At 37.6% G+C, this 27,134-nt stretch overlaps 1 protein-coding gene across 2 annotated transcripts in view; it reads left to right on the forward strand.

Annotated features, from left to right (window-relative positions):
* Positions 1–27,134, forward strand: part of wdr19 (WD repeat domain 19) — a 49,272-nt gene that overhangs the window by 15,197 nt on the left and 6,941 nt on the right. Inside the window, exons 12-32 of one of the 2 annotated variants that reach the window (XM_062982229.1) lie at positions 10–124; positions 2,757–2,863; positions 4,210–4,332; positions 4,919–5,068; positions 7,398–7,545; positions 8,925–9,129; positions 9,226–9,385; positions 10,175–10,285; positions 10,409–10,518; positions 11,800–11,857; positions 12,972–13,118; positions 13,206–13,288; positions 15,456–15,539; positions 16,946–17,092; positions 17,746–17,870; positions 18,839–18,951; positions 19,773–19,841; positions 22,007–22,084; positions 23,853–23,949; positions 25,466–25,590; positions 26,461–26,542. In XM_062982229.1, coding sequence (XP_062838299.1) covers positions 10–124; positions 2,757–2,863; positions 4,210–4,332; positions 4,919–5,068; positions 7,398–7,545; positions 8,925–9,129; positions 9,226–9,385; positions 10,175–10,285; positions 10,409–10,518; positions 11,800–11,857; positions 12,972–13,118; positions 13,206–13,288; positions 15,456–15,539; positions 16,946–17,092; positions 17,746–17,870; positions 18,839–18,951; positions 19,773–19,841; positions 22,007–22,084; positions 23,853–23,949; positions 25,466–25,590; positions 26,461–26,542 — 2,437 coding nt within the window. Of the gene's footprint in view, positions 1–9; positions 125–2,756; positions 2,864–4,209; positions 4,333–4,918; positions 5,069–7,397; positions 7,546–8,924; positions 9,130–9,225; positions 9,386–10,174; positions 10,286–10,408; positions 10,519–11,799; positions 11,858–12,971; positions 13,119–13,205; positions 13,289–15,455; positions 15,540–16,945; positions 17,093–17,745; positions 17,871–18,838; positions 18,952–19,772; positions 19,842–22,006; positions 22,085–23,852; positions 23,950–25,465; positions 25,591–26,460; positions 26,543–27,134 lie in introns of those variants that run through there. The other variant, XR_010006651.1, reaches the window with a different exon arrangement.

Below are 27,134 nucleotides of genomic sequence, written 5' to 3' on the forward strand. Positions count from 1 at the left end.
TCTCGTCAGGAGCTACCAATTACAGTTTCTGTGGAAGTTGAGCCTAGCTTTGTTGCTGTCGGTCCTTATCACTTAGCTGTGGGCATGAATAATCGGGCATGGTTTTATGTTATTGGAGAAAGCAGTAAGTATATATGTATTTGTTATTTTGTATGTTTTAATATATGTTTTTGGTTGTATTTTAACTTATGTTTTAATATGTGCTTTTATCTGACTACATTTTGCCCTGCTTCGAGCCGAAAAGAGAGGCGGGTAATAAATACAAATTATTATTATTATTATTATTATTATTATTATTATTATTATTTCAAAGTGTATATAAAATGTACTAGCCATTTTATAAAATTATAATTTGTCTATTTTATCAAGTACCTTCATTAGTTTCATACCAGCTAGGTAATATTTCACATAACAGTTATAATACAAGCACAGAGTAAAGATAATTGGGGGTGGGATGGGATGAAGACCAGACTATCCATTAACCAAAGTGAAACATCTGAGCTTTAGTCTCTAAAGCAGCTAGGTAAAAATACCTTTGCCAGAACCGCAGAACCAGACTTTGTGTGGTTCTTGCTCCAAGAATGAATCTGTTACTGCAGTGGCAATGAGGGTCAGTAGCATCAAGGGCAGATGGCAACAATAATACCAGGCAGTGTTTCCCCTTCCACTTGGGAAAGCAGGAAGTACTGTACTGCTGGGTTATGGACAAGTGCTGTCAAAGACTGTTGTTTATTCGTTCAGTAGCTTCTGACTCTCGTGACCTCATGGACCAGCCCACGCCAGAGCTTCCTGTCGGCCATCGCTGCCCCCAGTTCCTTCAAGGTCAAGCCAGTCACTTCAAGGATACCATTCATCCATCTTGCCCTTGGTCGGCCTCTCTTCCTTTTTCCTTCCTTTCCCCCCAGCATCATCTTTTCCAAGCTTTTCTGTCTTCTCATTAGGTGGCCAAAGGTATATTACATTAATAAAGCATTGACTCTGACAACAAATTCATTTGTTCAATCCAGTCACCAAAATTAACTGCTTACTCAAACAAGCTGACACTTCACTCGCTCATTTATGTCAAGTATGTCTAGTTTATGAACAGTCCCCTTTTGCGTTCTACAAATGTCAAACAGATTAGTTTCTGTGCAAAGGAATAAGTGGGCACAAATCTGACTCTGGAAACTACAATATCTGAAAACCTAGGGGAGATCTTCCGAGGTCCTTAAAGTAGTAAAGGAATAGAAAGAGAGATTAGATTGGGACATAGATGAATTAAAATTAATTAGGCTTCAATAATGATTAATGCATATTTTACACTATGTATCTTAATTACATTACTGGCACTTGAGTGTTTATATTGTCAGAAATCATTTGGTGAATAGCTAGTACCAATAATGTAATTTAAAGCACAGAGGGTTTTCTTTAGTTCTGTAGAGAATTCAACTTAATTTCAGGTGTTTTGTGTTTATCTGAAATTCTAGATGCCACTAAATGGTGGTCATGGACTCTAGATAACACTAAATGCTGTAATGTGGGGATTCTCAAACTTTTTCAGTTGCAGAGCCCTTTTTGAAGCAAAAGTTTCTCATCGAACCCTAAGAAATGTGTGTATATACACACATACACACAAATCAGGCATGGGCAAACTTTTGGACACAGGGACCGCATTGCGATTTAAAATTTGACAGACGGGCTGGGCCAGTGGCAGGTAGATAGAGAGTGCTTATGTGAACTAACTGAAAAAAATCATGAACAAATTCCTATGCACACTGCACATATCTCATTTGTAGTGCAAAGAAAGGGAAAAAAGAACAATACAATACATTTAAAATGAAGATTTTTTTTAACCAAAATAAATTGAACAGTATTTCAGTGGACAACCCCAGGGGCCATCTAATTCAATTCCCTTTTGCCATGCAGGAAAAGCACATTCAAAGCACCCTCAACAAGTGGTCATCCAACCTTTGTAGTAGTAGTAGTAGTAGTAGTAGTAGTAGTAGTAATAATAATAATAATAGCAGAAACCCCAGAGGTCAATCCAGTCCAACTCCCTCATGCGGTACAGGAAAGACACAATCAAAGCACCCCCTTGGTGGTAAGGAAATAGGGTTTTGAAAGCAAAGAAGATGGGGGAAGGGTTTGGGTGAGGGAGGTGGGGAAGAAAGGGTCTGTGCCCTGGGAGGACGCTGCTGCTGTTGTTGCTGTTGTTTTGGCAACTCCAAACTTTAATTTCCCTGCCTTTCTTAGGAGGAGGAGGAGGAGGAGAAAAAAGGAAGAGGCAGGAAGGAGCATGGTGTTGTGGAGCCCCTAACTCGCAGAGCCCCAAGGGCTCCATGGAGCACAGTTTGAAAACCCCTACTATAATGGACAAAATATGTTGTCATAAACATGCTATATTAGCCTTTATGGTGATGGATATTTTGTATTGGTAATCTATTATTTCATATGTGGAGCTTGTTTCTAAAAAGTACTAAATCAATCTGGACACATTTTACAGGGGAAAAAAAACCATACCGAGTGTAAAATGCAATTTTCTTTTATTGAAGTACTGTAATTTAATTTATTTTGATCGTTTTGGTCTATATATGATAATCCACTCCTAGCCAACAATTTGCTGCCACCAATAACTATTTTTTTTCTTTTCTTTTTTTTTTTGGGATTTGTTACCTTTTGAACTCAAACTCCACATATGTTAAGAGGTATTTTAAATGATTAAAACATGTTCAAAAGTAAAATATAAACTCAACAATTTTGTTTTTAATATTCTGCAGATGTAAAAAAGCTCAAAGACATGGAATATCTGGGAACAGTAGCCCGTATGTGCCTTAATTCTGACTATGCAGCTGGACTACTTGAGGGTAAAGTTCAGTTGCATATGGTGAGTTTATTTTAAAACTTGAATTTTAGGGGAGCCACCTGAGAACCATAAGAATAAAACTGGTTCTGGAACTATAACTGTATATTATGTGACTGTGAGTTCAATTTCACTTCAGGGTAGAAGAAAAGTTAAAAGTCAATCTTCCATAGTAATTTAACAAGAGATTTGAGAACAAGAAAAAATTAAATGTGTTAGAGTTCATAAGGATTCTTGCAGGGCAAAAAGTTATGTAGCTGTTATATAGTATGAAAAGTTAATAGCAGTATGAAAAAGTTATGTGGTATGAAAAGCTTTGGCTTTCACTTAACATCGAAAAAGCCAAAGTGCTCTACCAGCAGGTACCAGCCAACCTCCCTGCAATGCCAATACTCAATGGTGTAATGCTAGACAATGCTGACCATTTCCACTACCTAGGCATAGACAAAAGTCGACTCTGCAAGTGCAGCTTTTTTCAAATGAATCAGAGAGTGTTTAAGGATTGAGATATTTGTAGAGATACCAAGATGCTTGTTTATAAAGTTATTGTCCTTCCAACTCTGTTGCACGCCTGTGAAACATGAACGGTCTGCAAACATTACTCTCGACTTCTGGAACAATTCCATCAGCGTTGCCTCTGAAAAATCCTGCAAATTTCTTGGGAAGAAAGGCAGACAAATGTCATTGTGCTGGAAGAAACAAAGAACACTAGCATTGAAGCACTGATCTTCCGCTAACAACTCTGCTGGACTGGCCACATTGTCCGAATGCCCAATCACCATCTTCCAGAGCAGTTACTTTACTCTCAGCTCAAGAACGGAAAATGGAATATTGGTGGACAACAAAAGAAATCTAAAGGTGGGCTGAAAGCTAACCTAAAAAATATGGTATAAATACAGAGAACTGGGAAGACCTGGCTCTCGATCGTTCTAACTGCAAGTCAGCTGTTACCAACAGTGCTGTAGAATTTGAAGAGGCACAATTGGAGGGCAAAAGGGAGAAATGTGCCAAGGGGAAGCAAGCAAATCCTTGTTGGGACTGCCTTCCATCTGGGAATCTATGTCCTCACTGTGAAAGACCATGTGGATCCAAAAGAAGTCTCTACAGTTACTTACGGATCCATCACAAAGAATACCCTTGGGAGACAGTCACTCTCGACCACAAGTGGGTGCCTATGTTATGAGTTAAATGAGGTGTTTTGAAAAATATTTTTGAGATTATGGAGTGTCTGCTGGTGGCTTTTAATTACTGTAAATAAACAAAGGGCAAACTTGTGCTGAGAATGATAGAGTGGCTGGAATTTCAAATTGTAAGTTAGTGGAAATCACACTTTTTCTAACCAGAACGTTACTTTTGCTGTCTTGTTTCAGATAGAAAGTGAACGCTCAAATACCGAGGAAGAACGGGAGACTAGACTGTTCCCGGATACAGATGATAACAGTAAAATTTTGTGCCATGCTTTAACTAGTGATTTCCTCATCTATGGTACTGATGTAAGTATGGCCATGTCAATCTTCATCCCATACTGGCCAAAGGATAACTAACCCTTGGGGCCTGTTCCCCAGTTTGGTCCCCAGTCAAACAAGATATAAAAATGGGGGGAAATACAAGGGAGGGAGAGAGGGAAGCAAAGAGAGAAGGAAATAGATCAAACAAATTGAAGCTCTTTGGGGTTTTTATCTCTCTTTTAAAAATCCTATTGTACCCCACCTTGAGTGGAGTATAAGAGGGTTGTTGTTGTTATTATTATTATTATTATTATTATTATTATTATTATGAATTAATTTATCCAGCACAAACATTACCAGGGTACAGTTCAGACTTCCTCTCTAATTCTCCTATATAGACTATGCCCTCTTCACAATTCGGCTCTTGTGACATTAGCAAACAAGAAAATTGTTTTACTATTAATAGGGACAGTTTCAGTTAAATGTTTGTCATTGTTACTCTGTAGAACATTTGGTCAAAAATAATTTGTCAATCAGGTTTAAATAACATGGCTGGATTAATTTGAATTACGAATGTATTCAGCTTGTTCATTTCTGATATCATTGCTATGACTTATTCGTTGTTTGTTAGACTGGTGTTATTCAGTATTTTTACATTGAAGACTGGCAGTATGTGAATGAATATCGGCATTCAGTTAGCGTGAGAAAAATCTTCCCAGATCCCAGTGGAACCAGACTAGCTTTCATTGATGAAAAAAGTGATGGTTTCGTTTATTGTCCCGTAAGTTACTCCATTTCAAAGTATTTGTCAGTTGCAATCTGCTTTTCTTCATATATTGCTCTATATTTTTACATGAATGCTAATAACTGACAGTCCATGGTGGTTAGGAGGTGCTAGCTGTTTGACTATGTTCCTTGAAAAAGCTCTAAAACAAATGTCCAAGACATGTTGGGCTAACCTTAATTAATAAAATATATAGGATGGTGAGAATGAATTTGATTATACTGTATCAAAATTTGAAAAAAAATCTGTTCTGGTTTGTAAGTGTTATTTCCTGTTTGATTATACGGTACTTACTTTGAAAGTACAGTAGAGTCTCGCTTATCCAACGTAAACGGGCCAGCAGAACATTGGATAAGCGAATATGTTGGATAATAAGGAGAGATTAAGGAAAAGACTACTAAATATCAAATTAGGTTATGATTTTACAAATTAAGCACCAAAACATCATGTTTTACAACAAATTTGACAGAAAAAGTAGTTCAGTGCACAGTAATGCTATGTTGTAATTACTATATTTACAAATTTAGCACCAAAATATCACGATGTATTGAAAACATTGACTACAAAAATGCGTTGGATAATCCAGAATGTTGGATAAGCGAGTGTTGGATAAGTGAGACTCTACTGTAGTTGTTATACTCCAGAAAGTACACATTTGTGGCTGCCACAAACTGTGTTGAATTGGTTGAAACTCTATAAGATATTCATTAAAAAGCTATAGCTCAATGTGCTGCAGGATGTCCCACAAAAACAAAGTTTTTGCAGTTTAATAAACTTTTCCCATGTTTTTATTATAGAACCAATTAGGAAATGACATTTATAACCCAGAAACAAAAGTCAGTGACTGTTTATTTCTCGTGTCAGAAGTGAACCGAGGGTACAAGTTGTAATGGATTTGCAAACATAGAGATTTTTTGTAAAGAAAAAAAACTTGGCGTTATACTAAATGTCTTTTGCCCAGTAGCTGGCCACTTGGTGTGCCTCTGGTGTTGCTGTTAAAAAGTCCTCCGTTGTGCATGCATCAGGGCTCAGAATGCATTGCAGTAGGTGGTCTGTAGTTTGCTCTTCTCCATCAGCGAGTGAGGCTGCAACAAGGAATTGGCAGGGGTTCTAGTTTTGATTGTCACAACTTTGCTCACTGGGAGTAGAAATGTCATCCTCCTGCACTCTGATAACCAGCTAAACAGACCTCCATCTCTTAGTGTGACTGCTGATTGGTGAAATAAGCTTGAGAGGACATTTACCATCATAGCAATAATGCCATGATCCTGATTATGTGTCATTAGTGAATATGGATAATTTGTGATCTGTAACTGTAGGTTACAAATCTGTAAGTCCAATACAGAATGCCAGCCTGGGTTTTTCAAAGTTATGTTACAAACCATGTCTGTTTTTTTTCTTTCATTTTGTTAAATGTTATATTAGACCTGAATTCAGAATTGTTGCTACCATTCTCCTATTATTATTATTATTATTATTATTATTATTATTATTATTATTATTATTTGAAATACAACAAGATGAGTCCACAGCAGACACTCTGCTGGCTGTTGTATTGGATCACGCGTCGGACACTTCCCAAGTGTCTAGGACTATTTTATTACTATATTTTATTATTATTATTATTATTATTATTATTATTATTATTATTATTATTATTAATGGACTATTATTATTATTTTATGTTTATTTATACACCACTTTTTCTCTCCACAAGGAGATTCAAAAGTGGCTTACATTAAAAGCTTTTCAGTATGATTTACAATTTACAAATATACAAACATTAAAACAGAATTGAGCATCAATCGTATTTTAAAATTCAGTTAAAATCCATAAAAACATAGTCAAAGCTAAAAACCACAGCACCCCCTGACTTGATCTTAAAACCATTCTTCATTACAAGCCTGTCTGAATAAAAAGGTTTTAGCTTTTACTTAAACTAGCATTTAAAAAAAAATTACCTAACACTATATTATTGGATTGCCTGTTGATTTATGACTAAGGGGGCTAGGTTGGGATATTTTGTTCGAACCTCTCAATTAAGATTGTGAAATTAGTTTCAGATTCTCTTTACTTAAATACATTTAATAAATTCTTAACTGTAACACCAAAGATAATTAATTTAATATCTAAATATAATTCAAATAGTTATATTCATTATGGATTAAATGTAATTATCAGTCTCAGCTAGTATAGACCTTCTGAATCAAAGGCATAAATGTAAATTTAACTAATCGTTACTACATTTGAGACTAACTAATGGATTTAGTCTCCTGTTCCACTTCCTTCTTCCTCTACAAAATGGATTTATATGTTACCTTCGCAGGCGAGTGATATTGCCTTTGAGATTCCAAATTTCCAGCCAACCATCAAGGGGATTCTGTGGGAAAACTGGCCAAAAGACAAAGGTGCCTTTGTTGCATATGATGATGACAAAATATATACATATGTCTTTCATAAGGATACTATACAAGGTATTGCAAAGTTTTATTATTATTCTAAAGTTGTACATGGCAATTTATAAATCCATTTAAGCAAGATATTCCAATTCTTGGGTGCTTCCATCTACATTTAGACAATGGGAATGTAAAGCGAAAGATTAGGAATGATGAGGAAATCAAATTAAAGTAAAATGGAATTTAATCTTCTATTGTATAATGTATTAATCGTTAATATTTGCATTAGTGTATACCGCTTTCAATGTGTCATTGAGCAGGAGTAGAGCATTTGATGTGAGATCTCTTGTAAAGTTTAGAGATTTTCCCCTCTAAACTTCTTATAGCATTAAGATTAGAGCTTGAACCTCTAACACTTACAGTTAGAAGTGGTTGATTTGTTATTGCAATCCAAATCAATAGGTTGTTGCCAAATACTAGTTGCTAATAGAAGGGGCATTCTGCTATGGCAGGACCCCTTCTATGCTCAGAAGATTTTGGATTCAACACATTTAGAGCTGGCAGTGGATGGATTCGACATATGCTAGGATTTGACAGGTCATCCTATCTGGGGGCCAAACTGCCTGGGTACCATAAGCTTTTTCTTGCTTTTTTGGTATGTGACTCAGCTCTCATTTGAGCTTTTGCAAACAGTGGGATCACTGGGCTGCCTCCATTCCCTGCACTGGGTGACACCAACCCTTGCGATACCATTGTTTGCAGGCCTCCTTATCTACGATTATTTACTTTCTGAGTTTTTCTGCTTTGTAGTCTATTCTCTACTCAGTATTATATAATTAGAATAATATGGGTAGGTCAGTAGATAATTCTGTTTTTGTACAGGAAATAATTCTTTCGTTGAAGTTTTAATTTGTAACTTATTTAAAATTAGGGTTCCTTGATTTCCTTGTTGAAATACAGTCTGTAGTGAAACAGAAGAGATAGAGATGAAAAGGGTTGATATGACAGATTCCATTTGATAAATGCTGCAAGAGGTCTCAGTTCAGCTATTAAACAATTACATCAGCTAACTACAGGAACTAAAATATATATGATCATCTTTAATTTCAAGAAAAAAAGTTTCATTGGGGTTTTTTTAAGTAAATCATACTGGTTGTGCCAATATATGTTTCTGAGATGTAGTAGAACATTACTTCAGTGTTTATGATTTTTGTTTTTGTGATTTTTCACGTTTACTGTCTCAGATGTTACTGAGCAGGTATGATAGACATGGTACCTGTGCTATGGGAAAGGCAAAATATTTATTGGTTGAATTAATAAATGAATGACCAATTGCAACAAATCAAATTAACATTAAGTATTTTTTCTTTTTCCCCCATTTGTTGTTTTTTAACTGAATGTTGGGTTAATTCTAATTAACTCCAAAAATAAACCTTTTTTCTTGTGTTGTAATATAGGGTCCAAGGTTATTTTGGCAGGAAGCACAAGAGTTCCTTATTCCCACAAACCTTTGCTTTTGTATAATGGAGAATTAACTTGTCAGACTCAAAGTGGAAAAACCAACAACATCACTCTTAGTACCCATAATTTCCTTGGCCCTTTGAAAGACATGGGATATAATGAGCTGAAACAAATCCTTACACAGACTTTAGTATTGAAAAAGTGAGTTCCCTTTTAAAATAGTATACAAAAGAATTTTCAGGAGCCAGCGATGCTGTGACACAGTTAATTGCTTTTGTTTTCTGCAACTTTGCATAGATTTTCGGAAGCATGGAATATATGCAAACTTCTGAATGATCAGCCAAGTTGGAATGAGCTAGCCACAGCTTGCTTGTATCACATGGAACTGGAATTTGCAATTAGAGTTTACAGGACAATCAGCAATGTGGGAATGGTCATGTCATTAGAACAAATAAAGGTAAACTCTTACACATCAAAATGTTATAAGTATTTGTTTTTGTGATGTGATTTTCATTCTGAGACTCTCAATGATGTGGGGCCTGGCCCCTGGAAGCCTTAGCTATCTTGAATGCCATGCTTAGAGGAAAATGGGATATCAATTAAAGCAAACAAACAAAGGGCTTTTTTTTGTTTTGAATGTTTGTGCCTATTGAAAGTTTGTCAAATATGCATGTCCAGTAATGCAAATCAATTTCATTGAGTCAACATCAAACTGATGGCAAATAACAAGAATTCATAGTCTGGCGATTCTCTATGTTTGGAGCAATAGGGGGTAGGCAGCTTTTGCAAACATGAACCCTCTAACGCTATTTAAGGTGGCCAATTGCAACATTCACACTAGCCTCAAACAGACAAATTCTTTCTCCCACCCTGGACATTCCACAGATATATAAAACCCAATTGCCTAGTTTCCAACAGATCTCATAACCTCTGAGGATTCCTGCCATCAATGTGGTTGAAACATCAGGAGAGGATGTTTCTGAAAGATGGCCATACAGGCCGGAAAATTCACAGCAACCCAATGAACCCTCTCATTTTAAATGCTCTTTTATGACATAAGGACATGTATTGGAACAGACAACGCTCATGCCCGTTTCCCTTGACTTATGCTTTTCCTTACTTTGGGCATAAGCCAAATTCATTTGCCTCAGCATTTTTTGGAAAACAGCACAGCTATAGCTGTGTTCATCTCTCCCAAGTCATAGGCCAAGCGTACACCTTTATACGTGCATTTATCTGTTTTCAGGGCATAGAAGATCACAATCTATTAGCAGGACATCTTGCCATGTATACGAAGAACTTTAATTTGGCTCAGGACTTGTATTTGGCATCTTCCTGTCCTGGTGTTGCACTTGAGGTGAGGTATCAAGCTGTCTAATATTTAATCACATAGAACTATATTCTCTTTAAAAACATTTTTGTTAAGTGAGTGGGTCATAATAACTTTTCTCATTAAAATCTTTGCTATTTCTGGCAATAGATGAGAAGAGATCTGCAGCATTGGGACACTGCCCTTCAACTAGCTAAACGTTTGGCACCAGACCATATTCCCTTCATATCCAAGGAATATGCTGTGCAATTGGAATTCACGTATGTTTGCTTGTAAAAATTCTGTTGTGTGGTGGTTTGTTTTGTTTACTTTTTATCTTTACATTTGTATGCGCGTAGAGGTTCTTACGTCAAACAATATATAATAACAATAGAAAAACATTAAGAAAATTTTAAAGCAAGACACATCAGCAGAAAGAACAGTTAGAAAGGTGACCCTTAACAGCAGGTTTAATAGCAGCCCTTTTCAACTGATCCCCAAAACAAATAAGTATTCAATGTACTTGGAGTAGATTTGCACCAACTGCAATTTTGAACCTGATTATTTTGTACTATTAAACTTGGTTAACTCATATCAGCATAACAAACACAACTACAACCACAAAAAGAACAGACTGAAGTAGAACAGAAAGGCCAGTGGAGACATAAGGAGCAGGAAAGAGGTGATTCGATATTCATAGATTTTGCTTCTTCACTGAATTTTCAGTGTATGGAGCTGCCGTAAGTTTTCAGGTAGGCATGAAGTTCAGGATTGACTTGTCAAATAGTAAAATAAATGCCCAACTTCTGAAATCTATAGTACACAGTTTACTTATGTATTTAGTATTTAATTTTCATATAGGTTGAGTTCTCTATCTATTGATGGGCTCTTTGTTTATACTTTTCCAGTACTTTTCCAGTACAAGCAGTCCCTGAGCTACAAACATCTGAACTTACAAATGACTCATAGTTAAGAACGGGGGTGAGACAACAGGAAGTGAGAGAAATCTACCCCTCAAAAGGGAAATTAACTCCTGAAAGAGTTATCATGGGGATAAGGTGTCTCCACTAAAGCTTTCTCACCAATCTTTGTTTCCAACAAGCCAATTTTTTCAAAATCCAAGTATCACAGGAACAGAAAGTGAGATGAAATCTTCTGAACAGGGGCACAGACAGCAAGCAAATGTTACAGGAGTGTTCACCCTTCCTTATGCTCCAGCCTATATATATAAGCCTGGATTTAAAGGGGAAACAGATAGGCCTTTTGTAAAGCATGGGGTATGCTGGTATATTAAACCAGAAAAACTATTGAGAAATATATACTTTAGGGAAGAAATTATAGCTTGTTTCTGGGAGTTGCATTGCAGTCATTTACTTGGTCTGTAACACAATTGCAGGAAACAATAAGGGCTCACAATGCAATCCAAGAGTCTTGTGAATGCCATTTTTCCTGACTTAATTGAATGTGTTACTCTAGAGGTCTATTAGAATCCTTTAAATGCCTTATTCATGTCATTACATTTTAGTTTATATCTCAATATAGATATATTATCTCTGTTATAGTGGTGATTATGTTAATGCATTGGCACATTATGAAAAAGGAATTACAGGTGACATTAAGGTAAGAATTTTCTTCATGCTGGCTCTGTGGTAAACTTTAATACGTCTTTATAGTAACATTTTGATTCACAGTCTTTAGTCGCTGTTTAAATGCTAATTAACCAAAGCTGGGCACAGTAACATTCAGAACAGCTTTTGTTACATGACTTTTTAAATATAAATGCCAATTACACCAGATATTTAGGAGAGCATTATTTCTTACTTTACAAGTGCTTGAATATTTTTTGAACACTACACCTTGACACAAAAGAAGATAATCTGTTTTACGCATATATTTATTGTTTATATTTTTAAGAGAAGAGTGATAAATAAAAATTACTTTAAAAGGCAATTGAATTGCTGCCCATTTGATCAGATGCATTAGGCCAAAATATAATGTGTAAATCTTTAAGCTGCCTTAAAAGAAAAACACTCAAGAATTATAAATAGAAATAAACCTGTTTAGAAGTATTTTTAAGGGAAAAAAAACAGAGGTTGGGTGGCTATTAGTCTTGAGCATTTCTTTAGAATCACTTTCCGTTTCGGTTTGTTTTATTTGTAAGGCCCCGTTTTAGTTTTTGAATACCTCTCCCAAAAACGGGCGCCTTCACAAATGAGCTTTTTTGTCCACGGTCCGAAAAACAAACATTTTTCAGCCCATTGGTGGCAAAGCACCAGGGCTTGCCATAGCCTACATCTGAGTGACCCGAGCGCCCGGCACCTGGCTGTAGGCCCTGCCAAGCGCTGAAAATCAGCTGAACAAACAGCAACCATTTCCCCTTTTTTTGTTTCACTGATATTTCTGTTCTGGAATGGGGGTGTATTGTTCCTTGCCATCCGAATGGACGGATGGTACGAAAGCAAGAAATAAACAGATGAGATGGTAACCGGGTCCATGACTAGTAGCTATCTGTTGCAAGTGTTTGATTGTGTATTCCTGCAGAGTTGATGACCCTTGTGAGCTTTTCCAGCTATATGATTCTAGACTTCCTTAAATACTTAGAAAATAATGGCTATTTAAATTTCAGTCCCCTTCCCTCTCCCTCCTCCCAATGCTTTATTGGATGTTCTGCTTTTTGCTGCGGGAATATTTTTTATTGTTCTTGCCCTTTTATACCATTTTCTCAATTTGCCAGTACCAAGAGCATGATGAGACCTGCCTAGCTGGAGTTGCTAAAATGTCTATCCGAATGGGTGACATTCGGCGAGGTATTAACCAAGCCATCAAGCATCCTTCCAGGATGTTGAAAAGAGACTGTGGAGCTATTCTTGAGAGCATGAAGGTACTTATTTTTAAAATACACAAGAAGCATTCAGAATGTGTGAATTTATATGTTAGTTAAAAGCCTGTACCACTTATTGTATTGCAGCAATTTTCAGAAGCTGCCCAGCTCTATGAGAAAGGCCAGTACTATGACAAAGCCGCTTCAGTATACATTCGTTGCAAAAATTGGTGAGTGCAACATTCCACCCTTGATAGTCATGTAGAGAAAATAATAAAGGAAAAACCAGGAAATATGTAGAAAAATCTGAGTCTCCATCTTTTATTTTAGTTTCCCTTCCCTTTTGTTTCCATATCAGAAATCTAATTGTAATATATTCCTTCACTTCTGCCATTGAGTGCAATCGCACTGATTTTACTGATGCATAAATTGGATACAGCAGTGGCACGATCTTTTTTTTCTGTATTTTGTATTTAGTTATGAAACCCTGGTTAGGTTGCAATGCAAAAGTCAAAATAACAATTGTAAAACAGAAATTAAGAGTTAATTTAAATAGAAAAATATTGTTTTGTTTCTCCCACTTTCTAAGATAAAATGATTTTCCAGTTATTGGAAGGACAGTCCCACCTCCATCTCAAGCTTGGTTGATGGGAACGAGAGAATGGGTCTTCTCAGTGGCTGCCTCTTGACTCTGGAACTCCCTGCCCAGGGAAGCCAGAATGGCCCCCTCCCTGCTGTCCTTGTGGCGGCAGGCTAAAACCTTTTTATTCAGACAGGCTTTTAAAGATGAAGGTGTTTAATTATCAGTACAGGCTGTAGCAATGCCAAGCAAGTTATACAGTATTAGGCAAGTAGCCTGAAATACAACATATCGTAGATAAAAAGCCTGGTGTTTCAAAATCTGTTGAAGGAAAAATATCTTTGTGGCACAATAGTTTAGCGTCTTTATGGTGTTTTTATGGCTGTACTTAGGGCTTCAAGGGCCACATGCAACCCCCTTTCAAGGACAGTCCTTCCTCCATAGAATCATAGAATCATAGAATAGTAGAGTTGGAAGAGACCTCATGGGCCATCCAGTCCAACCCCCTGCTAAGAAGCAGGAAATCGCATTCAAAGCACCCCCGACAGATGGCCATCCAGCCTCTGCTTAAAAGCCTCCAAAGAAGGAGCCTCCACCACGGCCCGGGGGAGAGAGTTCCACTGTCGAACAGCTCTCACAGTGAGGAAGTTCTTCCTGATGTTCAGGTGGAATCTCCTTTCCTGTAGTTTGAAGCCATTGTTCCGTGTCCTAGTCTGCAGGGCAGCAGAAAACAAGCTTGCTCCCTCCTCCCTATGACTTCCCTTCACGTATTTGTACATGGCTATCATGTCTCCTCTCAGCCTTCTCTTCTGCAGGCTAAACATGCCCAGCTCTTTAAGCCGCTCCTCATAGGGCTTGTTCTCCAGACAACTGCTCCGTTCACTTCAGAGCAATAGTTCCTAACCTGTGGTTTGTGAACCACCAGTGGTCCCCACAAACTAAAATATTGCACCGTCACTATACCGTTGTAATGAGAGCAACTGGTCTCACGAAACCCTCTTATTGTTGAGGCAATGGGGTTGTTGAGAGAGGAGAGGCAGACTACCCATAAAAGGCGTGACAACAAGCCTCCTAACTGCTGCTTCTCCTCCTCCCTCTCCCTGAGTGGAGCCGTTCCATGTGGCGCCTAGAAGTGGGGACACCTTGGTTTCTTTGTTTTTAGGCCTGTTCCTCGGGATATTTGGACTATTGATTCAGAAAAATGCATTGGACAGACCATATCAGCTCTAGATTATTAAATATGGTTTTCTGTGGGCAAGCAGATGGTGACTACTGAATGACATATGTTCTGAATCAGAAATTAGGGCTGATGTGGTCTATCCAATGCAGTTTTCTGAATCAGCACCCCAAATAACCAAACCCAATCTAAAGTTGACCAAAACCTTATTTGTAACCCTTTTGGTACTAATGTTGCAGAGTGGTCCCTGATCAAGTGATCCCTGGTCAAAAAAAGGGTTGGGAACCACTGCTTTAGAGCATATCTTCTCAACTGTAGTTTTGAGAAGCTGTCTTGAAATTTCCAAAAAACCAAATTCTGCCTGCAGTACTACATGCTGCAACATTTCTGTTCATCAAACAATAGATGTAGTCATTTGCATGCTCCGAAGAAACATATAAGATCTCTGGGTCCATTTCATAATAAATATAACACGTCCAATTTTCCTGTCTTAAGTGATTGTTCTATCAAAAGATTACTTCAGATGTTTCTTAAAATAGACTAGTAGGAAGTTTGATTGCCTTGATTATTGATATAGTGGGCTAGATGGATATGCCTTTGTGGAAAATATGGTAAACATAATTGATTTCTGGTTATATAGGGCAAAAGTTGGCGAGCTTCTTCCCCATGTATCCTCTCCAAAGATACACCTTCAGTATGCCAAAGCAAAGGAAGCGGATGGCAGGTATATTTTCCACTCTAGAATGTATTCTAGAATTACCATCATATGTACAACTGCAGGCTGGTTCTGTGGAGTTCAGTTAGAGATGCTTTATCAGAGAAGGCTTGCTAAATTCTGCAGTAGATTTTTTTTTATTTTTTGTTGAAGATTTTTAAATCTTGTATTCCTAATGTGATGCTGCTGATAGCTTCTCCTATGTCAAAGATTCGTGTCCAAATTGGTAGCAGCACAGTATAGTGCTCTGCAGATTCGGGGTATGTGGAAGTAGCCCCTGTGAAGGTTTTCCATCTCTGGACTAAACAAACTGGGGATCTTCTAAGTGTAATTATTTGGGATTGACTTGTAGTTTATTTGCTTGGAGTCAGTGTTGTAAACCAAGAGCAAGCCCATGGCTTATGATTCTGTCTTATGGAGGAAAATACTTGCCATACTTGCCATAGTTCATAAACCTTCTGTCACACTAGGTATATTACAGATTAAAATTTCATAGTTTGTTTAGGCAGTCCTACTTGCAAGAAGAGCCAGGTGGCAGCATGCATCAGCACACTGACTTTCTCATAATAAGCCAGATTTCTTTTGAACATAACAATTCTATAGCATGCCAGGTATTAAATACTTGGCAGTAGTAAGGGACCAAAATTGAATAGGCTAAGCCTCTTGGTACTGCAAATAGGTTTTTAGCACCCCACTTTCCAAGTAAGATATAATTCATGATTAATTAGAATTGTTGTTGTATGCCTTCAAGTTGTTTCAGACTTAAGACAACCCTCAGGCAACCCTATCGCCCTATTGTCAAGATTTATTCAAAAGAGGTTTGCCTTTTCTTCCTGAGGCTCAGAGAGGGACCTTACAAACTGGTCCCAAAACCGTGATGGGTTCTGGGTTAACATGAGGCATTCAAACAACACCTCAAGTTGATCTGGATTAATTCAGAGTAAACTAGGATTTCCCAAATTAAAAAAAAAAACCTCAAAAGATCTGGACCTTACTGAAAAGTCTGGATCTTTTGAGGTGTTGGGCCTGTGGGGATTGACTCTCAGGGCTGCCTTCCATGATCCTGAGGGCCAATCCCCATTTCCATCCTGGTTTTTCAGGCTCTAGGAGTTCAAGGGAGCAGGATGACCACATGTTGTGTAGGCCTGATTTAGAAGGGAGGGAATTTTCTATTTAGGGATGAAATGTTAAATCACCATACAGGTAAATCTTTTTAATTCATCGTGCCTACTCTATTTGGGACTAACCATAAGATTCAGGCCGTAGCCCATAGATAGGGATGCTGGGATTCAACATTCAATAACATATGGGAGGCCAATAATTCCCACCCCTGATCTCTTCAAGTAGAAGTTGTAGGGCTAGAAATTTTGGAAACTGAATACAAAGTGCAATGTGATGATCTTTGTCTCTATTAGATACAAGGAAGCTGTGTTGGCCTATGAAAATGCCAAGCAATGGGATAATGTTATCCGGCTATATTTGGATCATCTTAACAACCCGGAAAAAGCTGTTAGCGTCGTCAGGGAAACACAGTCTCTTGATGGAGCCAAAATGGTAGCCAGGTAACTGTAACTATAGAATCTAGCTTTTCAGATTTTCAACTGACTTGCAAATCTAACAATTTAATCATCATCATCATCATAAATCTTTAGTTGTATCCCACTTTTCTCCCTAAACAGGACCCAAAGCGGCTCACAACATTATAAAAACAATCCGTCAACATACATATATAACAAAACCTATTAAACCAATTTTACCATAAGGAATAAATAAAACACATTTTAAAATATTTGTCACATACAATTATTGCGAGAAACTCAGCAAGACAGATGTTAAACTTAGCATATCTCACTAAGAGTTAGCCTTCCTGTCATTCCAACTAAGTGTCTTCATTAAAGCTTGTGCAAACAGGAAGGTCTTTAGCTGCTTTTTAAAAGATGTCAGGGAGGGGATTGTTTTAACCTCCTTGGGGAGGGAGTTCCAAAGAGTTGGTGCAGCCACTGAAACGGCCCTCTCTCATCGCCATTATAATGGTCAGATTATAAATACAGCTTATAGCTGGTTATTGAAGTAATTCTGCCACTTTCACATTAAAGTGTGACATCTTATTCCTTTAAACATCTGGATGTACTGAATGTATAAAAACTTAATTTGAGTTTTGAACAACGTAACTTTTTAAAAAGTAAACAAATAATTATTTGTTAATTATGTTTAGATTCTTTCTGCAGTTGGGTGACTATGGGTCTGCCATCCAATTTTTGGTGATGTCCAAATGTAACAATGAAGCATTCACACTGGCCCAACAACACAATAAAATGGAGATATACGCAGACATAATTAGTGAGTATCACAGTGTCAGGTAATTGTTCTGAGGTCTTTATCAATATATGTTTTCTTATATGTAGTGTTGAATGTGGGTTTTGACATATTGGAAATTTACTACCAAGGCAATCTTGTATGTACCAACTCAGAAGTCCCTTTGAGTTGAGTAGGACCTACACCAGGGAAGCATGCATCGCTTTGCAATGTCAGTCAGTGTGTGGTGTGCCATCTAAAACGTTTTAATAATGGATAGGGTTCCTTTATTATGGTGTACAACTGTTAAGAGGAATTTATGGCCAGTCAGTTTTTTTTTAAAATGAACATTTTGTGGAAGTGAGAGCCCATGACACTTGTAATGTTTTATAGCAACAGAAAGGGAGAACACTAATTTGGTTTTTGTATAACTCTGCCACTCCGTTCTTCATTTACACTACAGCCTCATGTCCCATAGAAGTCCCAAGAATTTTCCCACATCTAAAATTGCATTTCAGGAGATAACAATAGAGAACACCATCTAGTGCACTGCATCTGAAACTGTGGGCCCTAATCCCAAATGGGTTCCCTTAGTTCAATATTGGAGTCCCAAAAGCTTTTCCTCAGTGTCATCTAGTAGTTATTTAGATATTTACATGAATCTGTTGTGCAGTGTTTATGGTGCTCTCTGCAGAAGATGCTTCAGCTGTACATCATGAAACAGGAAATCAGCCTGTTTAGCAAGTTTTGCAAATTCTGATGTGTTATCAGTAAAGGTTTAATTTTATACCTATTTTAAATACAGATATATAAATGTATACGTGCTAGGCACATATAAATTTATCCGGCCAAAAGGAGTCCTGGCTGGAAAAGTTTAAGAAGCCCTGATCTTGTGAACACTCTTCTGTTCACAGAAGAACAGTTCAGAACCAAGCTCATTTTCTCCAACTGCATGGAGAAGGGGGTTTCTCCAGAGGGAAACTATTGTGGATTTTTTTATTCTTTTGTTGCAGGTTCTGAGGACACCACTAATGAAGACTACCAAAGCATTGCCTTGTATTTTGAAGGGGAGAAAAAACATTTTCAAGCTGGCAAGTTCTTCCTTCTGTGTGGTCAATATGCACGGGTCAGTATGAAGCCATCAATCACTGTATTAATCACTGTATTATCGGTCGGAACAGGGTTGAACCTGATGGGATATAGGAACACTGTCAGAGAGTCTCCAAAAACATTATTAGTATTTTGAAAACAGCTGCATGGGGGATCAAATTAAGAGTGCTCTGAGTGCAATTCAAATGCTTCCCCATTCTTTCCATTTCTATATTACCCATTTTCAAAGGTATGGAGAGATTTAGATGGTGGAGATGGGAATGTTGTGGATTGGTAATTAAACCAATTAAAAATGAAAATCTGAACCACATATTACATAGCTGCTGTTTGTACAAAAAAGAAAGGAAACAACATTTATGGCCTTTTATTTGTAATAAAACGAGCTGGGATACAGTGGCCAAAACCACATTTTTACTACAAAAATTGCCCTTTATCTGTATAAAGTATATAAAAGGAGATTAGAGTATATTGATCTGATTGGTATACAATGTAAGGGGGACGAGGACATTTGATGTATATACTTAAGATTAAGGTATATTTGGTTACAAGTTGGCCACTCCCACTTTTTCTCACTGTACAGTACTTGTATATTTATATTTTTACTCAGACTAGAAGTATACTATGTGTTGTGTTTATATTGTGTGTTTTGATAAGATCAATTGGCTGATCAATAAATATTTCATGTTTCGTGTTTTCATTGATTTCATGAAGTCAAACAGCTGAGTATTCATGTTCTGTGTTCATAGAGTATTTCGAGAGATGCAAAGTTGTATTTGTTTATTATTTAAACATAGTTCATAAATGTAAGCCACTTCATATTTGGTGTTCTTTTTACAGGCATTGAAACACTTTCTGAAAAGTCCAAATACAGATGATAATACAGCAATAGAAATGGCAATAGAGACGGTAAGTAAAATGATTTAAGAACAAGGAGGACGGCTGGGGTAGGGAGACTGGGCTCCTCCTGTTATAAAAAAAAAACCCAAATCCCATTGCTATAGTTAATTAAGCAGGTAATCAATGCTAGATATAAATGAATTTTTATATTAATTTATAGTATTGTCTCTTGCTTTTTTCCAGCGCTAGAAGGGAGGACCCAGTCCTTCCTTCCCAGTTCTCTCCTGCCTCATCAGCAGATCAGGACAAGGCTTTAGTGCTCTGGCTAAATTGGATTGAGGGAGCTTCTTTTGAAGTACTACTGAGAGCAATACTGCCCTAATAGGGATAGTCGGACTCAGTTTAGGGCCCATCTATCATTTAATACAGCTTCAAGATGACTTGAAACTGTGGCAGCTGCAGAATGCATGCCACCAGTGCACACTGCAGGGTTTACAGTGCATTAAAGAAAGTTGCGGGAAATGCCAAGATAAGCCCTTTAATGTGTTGCAACAGATCCCAATATAGATCAGATCCTAGGGTGAAATTGATGTTCTAATGGGAAATTGTCAGAGCTGTTTGAGGTCAGATTCTAGGATTAATCACCTTACTGGCCTTAAAACCAGTTCCACATGTCAAGCTAATCACCCACACAGCGAACCGATTCCCCTCAAACCAGTTCCAAACTGACCTAAATAATAAGTATAGATGTGCTCTCAAGTCCTGATTTCTGCAAGATCATTTTTGTCTTAGCGAGCAATACTACCCCAACAGACACAGCTTCGAGCCATTTACTGTTGTCTCAGCCTTACTACTTGGATAGGGATAGTCAGTTTCGTAATAGAAATTACACAGAACTCTGAGTTCTCTTCTGGTGAAGATTGTTGCCTGAGTGACTATTGAGACTCCTTCCATTGGGTGCACTCTCTTGTAATGTCTGGAGGCAGGTCTTGAAGATGATTGAAGAGAGGGATGTGTCTCCCCACGGGGGTTATGGTGAGAGTTGATGAGTGCAACACCAACCCCTTGTTATTAATGGCCAGGAGCTCCCTCCACAGATGTGCAGCTGGAATTCTCTCATAGCCAGACAAGGAGCCAGGGGTGGGGGGATGACAGTGGGTTAGTAAACCTCACAAAATGTTTAAGGGATGCCAAGAAACACTTGTGTTATTAACAACCAGGAACTCCCTGGGGAAAGGAACTCCCTGGGGCCGGGTTGTGGCGCAGGCTGTTGAGCAGCTGCAATAAATCACTCTATGAGGTCATGAGTTCGAGGCCAGCCCATGGCGGGGTGAGCACCCGTCAATTAAAAATAAAAAATAGCCCCTGCTCGTTGCTGACCTAGCAACCCGAAAGATAGTTCCATCTATCAAGTAGGAAATAAGGTACCACTTATAAAAAAGTGGGGAGGCAAGTTTAACTAATTTACGACCTGGAATGAGGAAGAGCTGTCAGAGTGGATGATGAAGCAGCTGCTCCCCCCTGTGGCCAGAATCGAACATCCCCTCAGGAGAAGGTTAACTTGCCTCTGCGTCTGTCTATCTCAGTCTCTGTTTGATGTGTTTATGGGCATTGAATGTTTGCCCTATGTGTGTATAATGTGATCCGCCCTGAGTCCCCTTCGGGGTGAGAAGGGCGGAATATAAATACTGTAAATAAATAAATAAATAAATAAATAAAATAAAGTGATGAAGCAAGTGTCTCCAGTGGCTTCTCCCCATGAAATGAGTCCTCTCAGATGAGAAAGGTGGGGTAGAAATGTTTCAAATAAATAAATCTCCACTGTCACTTTATTTGTGGATATGGAGATATTGGATAAGAAGAAAGGTGAGCCTTCTCTAGAGGAGGGGGAATCTCTGTATCAATACATTTCTCCAAGATTATTTGAAGTTGTTTCCTATCCCAGTGCGCAAAGTGAATAAGGCATTGGGCTTGAATGCTGTCAGCAAGGATGCGTCTGTGGTAGGAGCACCAGAAATCAGGGCTAAGGCTAAACAGGAATTGTTTGTGGTTTCTTTCTCTAATTTTTTTCCTGAGGTTATGGGCAGAGTGTCAAGCCAAGTTGCAGACCCAAGATTCTGTATTGATTATGGTTTGAGCATACAAGATGTTACTTTTTCACGAGAAAGAAGGCCTCATTTGTTTCCTTCATGTAATCTCTATGAAGTTGTTTAATTTGTTATTTTTTTCTGTAGGTGGGGCAGGCAAAAGATGAAACTCTGACTAATCAGCTTATAAACTACCTCATGGGAGAAAGTGATGGCATACCAAAGGTACTCATTATGTTTCATTGCAACAAAACATTTAATATTTGCCTGTTTATATGCCCTCTGAGTCCTCTAGGGGAGAAGACAATATAAATTTGTTGTTGTTGTTGTTCTTGTTACTACTACTAAATTCCACTCTTAAAGCAATAGAATTTAATCCTCTGAGCTGAGTGTATTATTTATATCAAGGGTCCTCAGACTTTTTAAGCAAAGATCTTATGGTCCCTCAGACTGTTGGGGGGGCTTAACGATAATTTGTGTGCTTTCAAGTTGTTTCAGACTTAGGGCAACCCTATCACAGAGTAGGGACTGAATAAATGACTTTGAGGGGCCAGATCCAGCCTGCGGGCCTTAATTTGGAGATCCCCGATCTAACTGGATGTTGTAAAACAGTGTGATGGAGAAAGTTTTGTACTGAGTGTGAACCTAGGCTGGATCTACATTGCCCTATATCCGAGGATCTGATCCCATATTATCTGCTTTGAACTGGATTCTATGAATCTGCACTGCCAGATAATCTGGGATAATCAGATAATCTAGAATCAGATCCTGAGATGTAAGGCAGTGTAGATCCAGCTCCAGTGGCAAATCTCAGTTTAGCTCTGTCTTTGGTTTCAGGATAGCTATTTCCGCAACTGATTACTAATTGTGCTAGTCCCATTGTAGTCCAAAGGTTGGAGAGCCAGAATTCAACTTTTGAGTTTTTATTATTCAATGTGAATCAGTGACAGAGAAATTTGAGTAAAAGAAGAAAAATTTTGTTAGGCTGATGTGTGAAAGTAATCCAGCAGAGAACCAAAAGCTGGGTTTGGTAATGATTAGAAGTCACCATGAATTTCAGTAAGATTCCCCTTTGCTTGTGTAACTGTTATTTCAGCCTGCCTCTTGCTCCAAGGAAAATATGAGAAATTGTTTTATAAAGTTGTATTCATTTTGTATAATCATGCTGACTGGTATACTAAACAATATTTTCCCCCTTACCAATGGTTTTTTTTCTCATTGACAATCTCTTTTGTTCTTCTGACTGCTTTACTGCTTCTTGCCATAGTCTGTTTCTGTGAGTAACTATTCTGTTTTAACTAGTCATAGCTGCTGCTTACCTTTTTATTTGAATTAAAGCTTCAGTCCTGCACTCATATAATTTAGAGTAACACCTGCGGAATCCAATGGCATTTCTTTCCAAGTAAACATGCATAGAATTGTGCTGTGAGAGTCGAAACTTCAGATTCACTGTTAGTATCATTTGTTGAAAATGTTTTATTCAATTCTGAACTGCTTTTCAGAATGTTTTCTAAAACTGAATTTAAAACCTCACTAGCTCTTAATCCAAAACATATCCACAGGACCTAAGCTTTTTCAATCAGTTGCACAGGGTAATGGAAGAATTTGAATTATATATAAAACTTTATTCAGATAATACATTTCAATAGGAATTTCAAAACCAAGACTGACAACAATGGTTTTTTTCTGATTGAAGATTAATTTCTGAGATAGTTTCCATTGTGTCAGATCAAAAATAAGACACTATATTTGAATGTGGTGTGGTGACCCTGTGGTAATTTTCAGATTGTACATACAAATAAGGAGTATTTCTGAAAGCTGATTAATTAATGTAGATGTTGTATGGAATCAAAACTCTATATGCACCTACAAACCATAGACAACTGGCCTGTGTTTGTTGATAGTCTGATGACTCACATAAAGTTAAGATCCATCTAATAATAACGGGGCTGTGTACTTTCATGTCTGTATCTACTTTTCCTTTCAAATATAGGAAGCCAAATATTTATTCCGATTGTATATGGCACTGAAGCAATACCGAGAAGCTGCTCGGACAGCCATAATAATTGCCAGAGAAGAACAATGTGCAGGTATGTGTGGTCCTGTTAGAACAGTGGTTCTGAACCTGGGGTCCCCAGATGTTTTTAGCCTACAACTCCCAGAAATCCCAGCCAATTTACCAGCTGTTGGGATTTCTGGGAGTTGAAGGCCAAAAACATCTGGGAACCCCACGTTGAGAACCACTGTATTAGAACCTAATTAGGCTCACTTCTACAGCATTTGAGGGAACAGATTGGGAAAACTTCAAGGAACAGATTGGGGAACTGCCAGCATTAGCTATACGCTTAATTACTTGAGTATTCATACAAAAAGCAAATAAGAGAGTTGCAGAGAGAACTTCACATTATGCAATATCATACAGTAGAGTCTTGCTTATCCAACCTCCGCTTATCCAACATTCTGGATTATCCAACACAGTCTGCCTTTTAGTAGTCAATGTTTTTGTAGTCAGTGTTTTCAATACATTGCAATGTTTTGGTGATAAATTCATAAATACAGTAATTACTACATAATGTTACTATGTATTGAACTGCTTTTTTCAGTTGATTTGTTGTAAAACAGGATGCTTTGGTGCTTAATTTGTAAAATCATAATGTAATTTGACATTTAATAGGCTTTTCCATAATCCCTCCTTATTATCCAACATTTTCACCTATCCAACGTTCTGCCGGCCCCTTTATGTTGGATAAGCGAGACTCTACTGTATTTCATTTCCTTGTCTTTAACTTTAGAGAAATACTTTCATGTGAGAATATAATTTGTGATCCAGGGTTGGTCTTAATTTGTTAATTAACATGGTTAAATCCTGTAAACTACCTTAGCTGTGGCTAAAGATGGAATCTGTTTATGTAGGCACGATTTTGCAAGATAAGAAGGTTCACGTAAAAGGTGTTATATGAAGTGTTAATCATTCAGCCTTGATATTTTTATCTAATTAATCTCAATATAACAACAACAACAACAACAACTTTATTCTTGTATCCCACCCCATCTCCCCGAAGGAACTTGGGGCGGCTCACATGGGCACCAAGCTTGGTAATACACAATAAAATACATCAACATAGGTACATTTAACTTATAACATCTAAAATCATAAAAACATCCAATACATTCAAATAAAGGCAACTCAACAACGATAGCCAGGCACATGAGCGTATTCAGAAAATTGAGGCAGGTGGTTAAAATTATGTGCAATAACTGGCAGAACACTGATATGGACCAGAGTAAAGTGCTTTAGCTGGGTATAGGTGGAAGCATGGACACCGTCAGTTTATACTGAATTAGTCAAAAGCACATTGACATAGCCAGGTTTTCAGATTTTTCTGGAATGTGGCCAGTGTAGGGGCTAGTCTAATATCTCTCGGGAGGGAATTCCAGAGCCGGGGGCAACTGCCAAGAAGGCCCTCTCCCCCATCCCCACCAACCGTGTTTGGGACGGCAGCGGGAGTGAGAGGAGGGCCTCGTTGGAATATAATGAATATGGACAAAGTTTTGTTATAAAACAGTAGTTTTCTAAATGTAATAACTGTTTCTTCTTTTGTTAAGGGAACTATCGAAATGCCCATGATGTTCTCTTCAGCATGTATTCGGAATTAAAAACCCAGAAAATCAAGATTCCTTCTGAAATGGCTACGAACCTTATGATTCTGCACAGCTATATTTTAGTAAAGGTAATGCTTTGAAATATGGAAGGAAGTGAAATGAAGGCTTGTGTAATTCTAATTGAAATAAACATTAAGGATGTAAGCACCCTTCTCTCATGCCACTGTAACTGGTATAGACAGGCAACCCGCCTCTGACCTTGGTGCTAGTATTACTATATAGCCAGCATGACTCTTAGCCATTGATAGTCTTACTCTTTATGAATTTATTTGGTCGAGTTTTGAAGCCATTCTAAGGTTTCCCTTTTATATAAAATCTCTCTGACCACTTTCTTCATATCATGCGTATTTTCTCTGGAGTACCGTTAGCTTGGATTACAATGTGGTATTTACAAATGGGATTAAAGAAACATGTGAAATGTGCTACACCACAGCTTTCCAAACTTTTCATGTTGGTGGCACACTTTTTAGACACAAATCCTTTGCAACATGGTAATTCAGTTTTACTAGCAAACTGGAGGTTAAATCAACCCCTTTTAAGAGTTTCATGCTATATATATAATATACAGTATATATGTTTCATATAATCTTTGCTGTATAAATGAGCTTTGGATTTTTTTCCTTTACACTTCTTATGTATTACAGTTGATTTTTGTGTATTTTTCTCTATAGCTGTTCCATGTGGTTCATCACAAACATTACACTATGTAACAAAATTTGAAAAAAAAAATCTGTTCCTGGTTTGAAAGTGTTATTTGAAAGTTTGAAAGTCCTTCCCCCAATCTCATAAGATTTGACATCCTCTTCGTGAAAATGTACATGTGTTTGTCTGTCACAGAAAAACTTTCATAAATAGATACATAAATATTACAACCACTAATCTTTAAGGGTTCTAAATTCTTAGAATAAAATTTAGAATAACTCATATTTCTATTTCAGATTCATGTTAAAGGTGGTGACCATATGAAAGGAGCTCGTATGCTCATTCGTGTTGCCAACAATATCAGCAAGTTTCCGTCCCGTAAGTGTTATAGTTTAGTTTTGCAGAATTAATGTTAATCTTTGTCTCGCTCTTCAACAGATCCATTGATGTTGTGATTAAGAGGGATGTGCAGCCAATTCATTTTCAAACCTACACTGAATTAGGCCATTTTGGGTTAGGTCTGAATTAGAATGGGTCAGTCCAGATTAGTCCAAATCATGTCAAATTGTTGCAAACCGTCACTATAAGGATAACATTAGGAATGAAGAGGAGGAGAGTTGCACCCATTTCATGTGGGGCAAAGATCTCGTAACACTCTTCATTCACAATAGTTATGAGGAGGAATTATTCCCTTTTCTTTTGCTGATTTTTTTTTAGCGGAAGGGAAGGTTTTAATGCTTTGTGTTGACTTTTCTTTTGCTGATTGTCTTTTAGCGGAAGAGAAAGTGTAAATACTTTGTATTGACTATAGTTGATCTTACTGTCTTCTTTCTGCCTACATTTCATTTCTCTTTTCCTGAATGTTTTCAAATCCAGTCTCATCCTTTGCCACTCTTTGACTTGTTCTATAATTGAGTGACTCTGGGTTCTTGAATCAATATTCTTTTATTAGGCAAAGACACGTCTTTTG

The sequence above is a fragment of the Anolis carolinensis genome, chromosome 5, assembly GCF_035594765.1.
Source record: "Anolis carolinensis isolate JA03-04 chromosome 5, rAnoCar3.1.pri, whole genome shotgun sequence".
In the NCBI taxonomy this organism is placed as follows: Eukaryota; Metazoa; Chordata; class Lepidosauria; order Squamata; family Dactyloidae; genus Anolis; species Anolis carolinensis.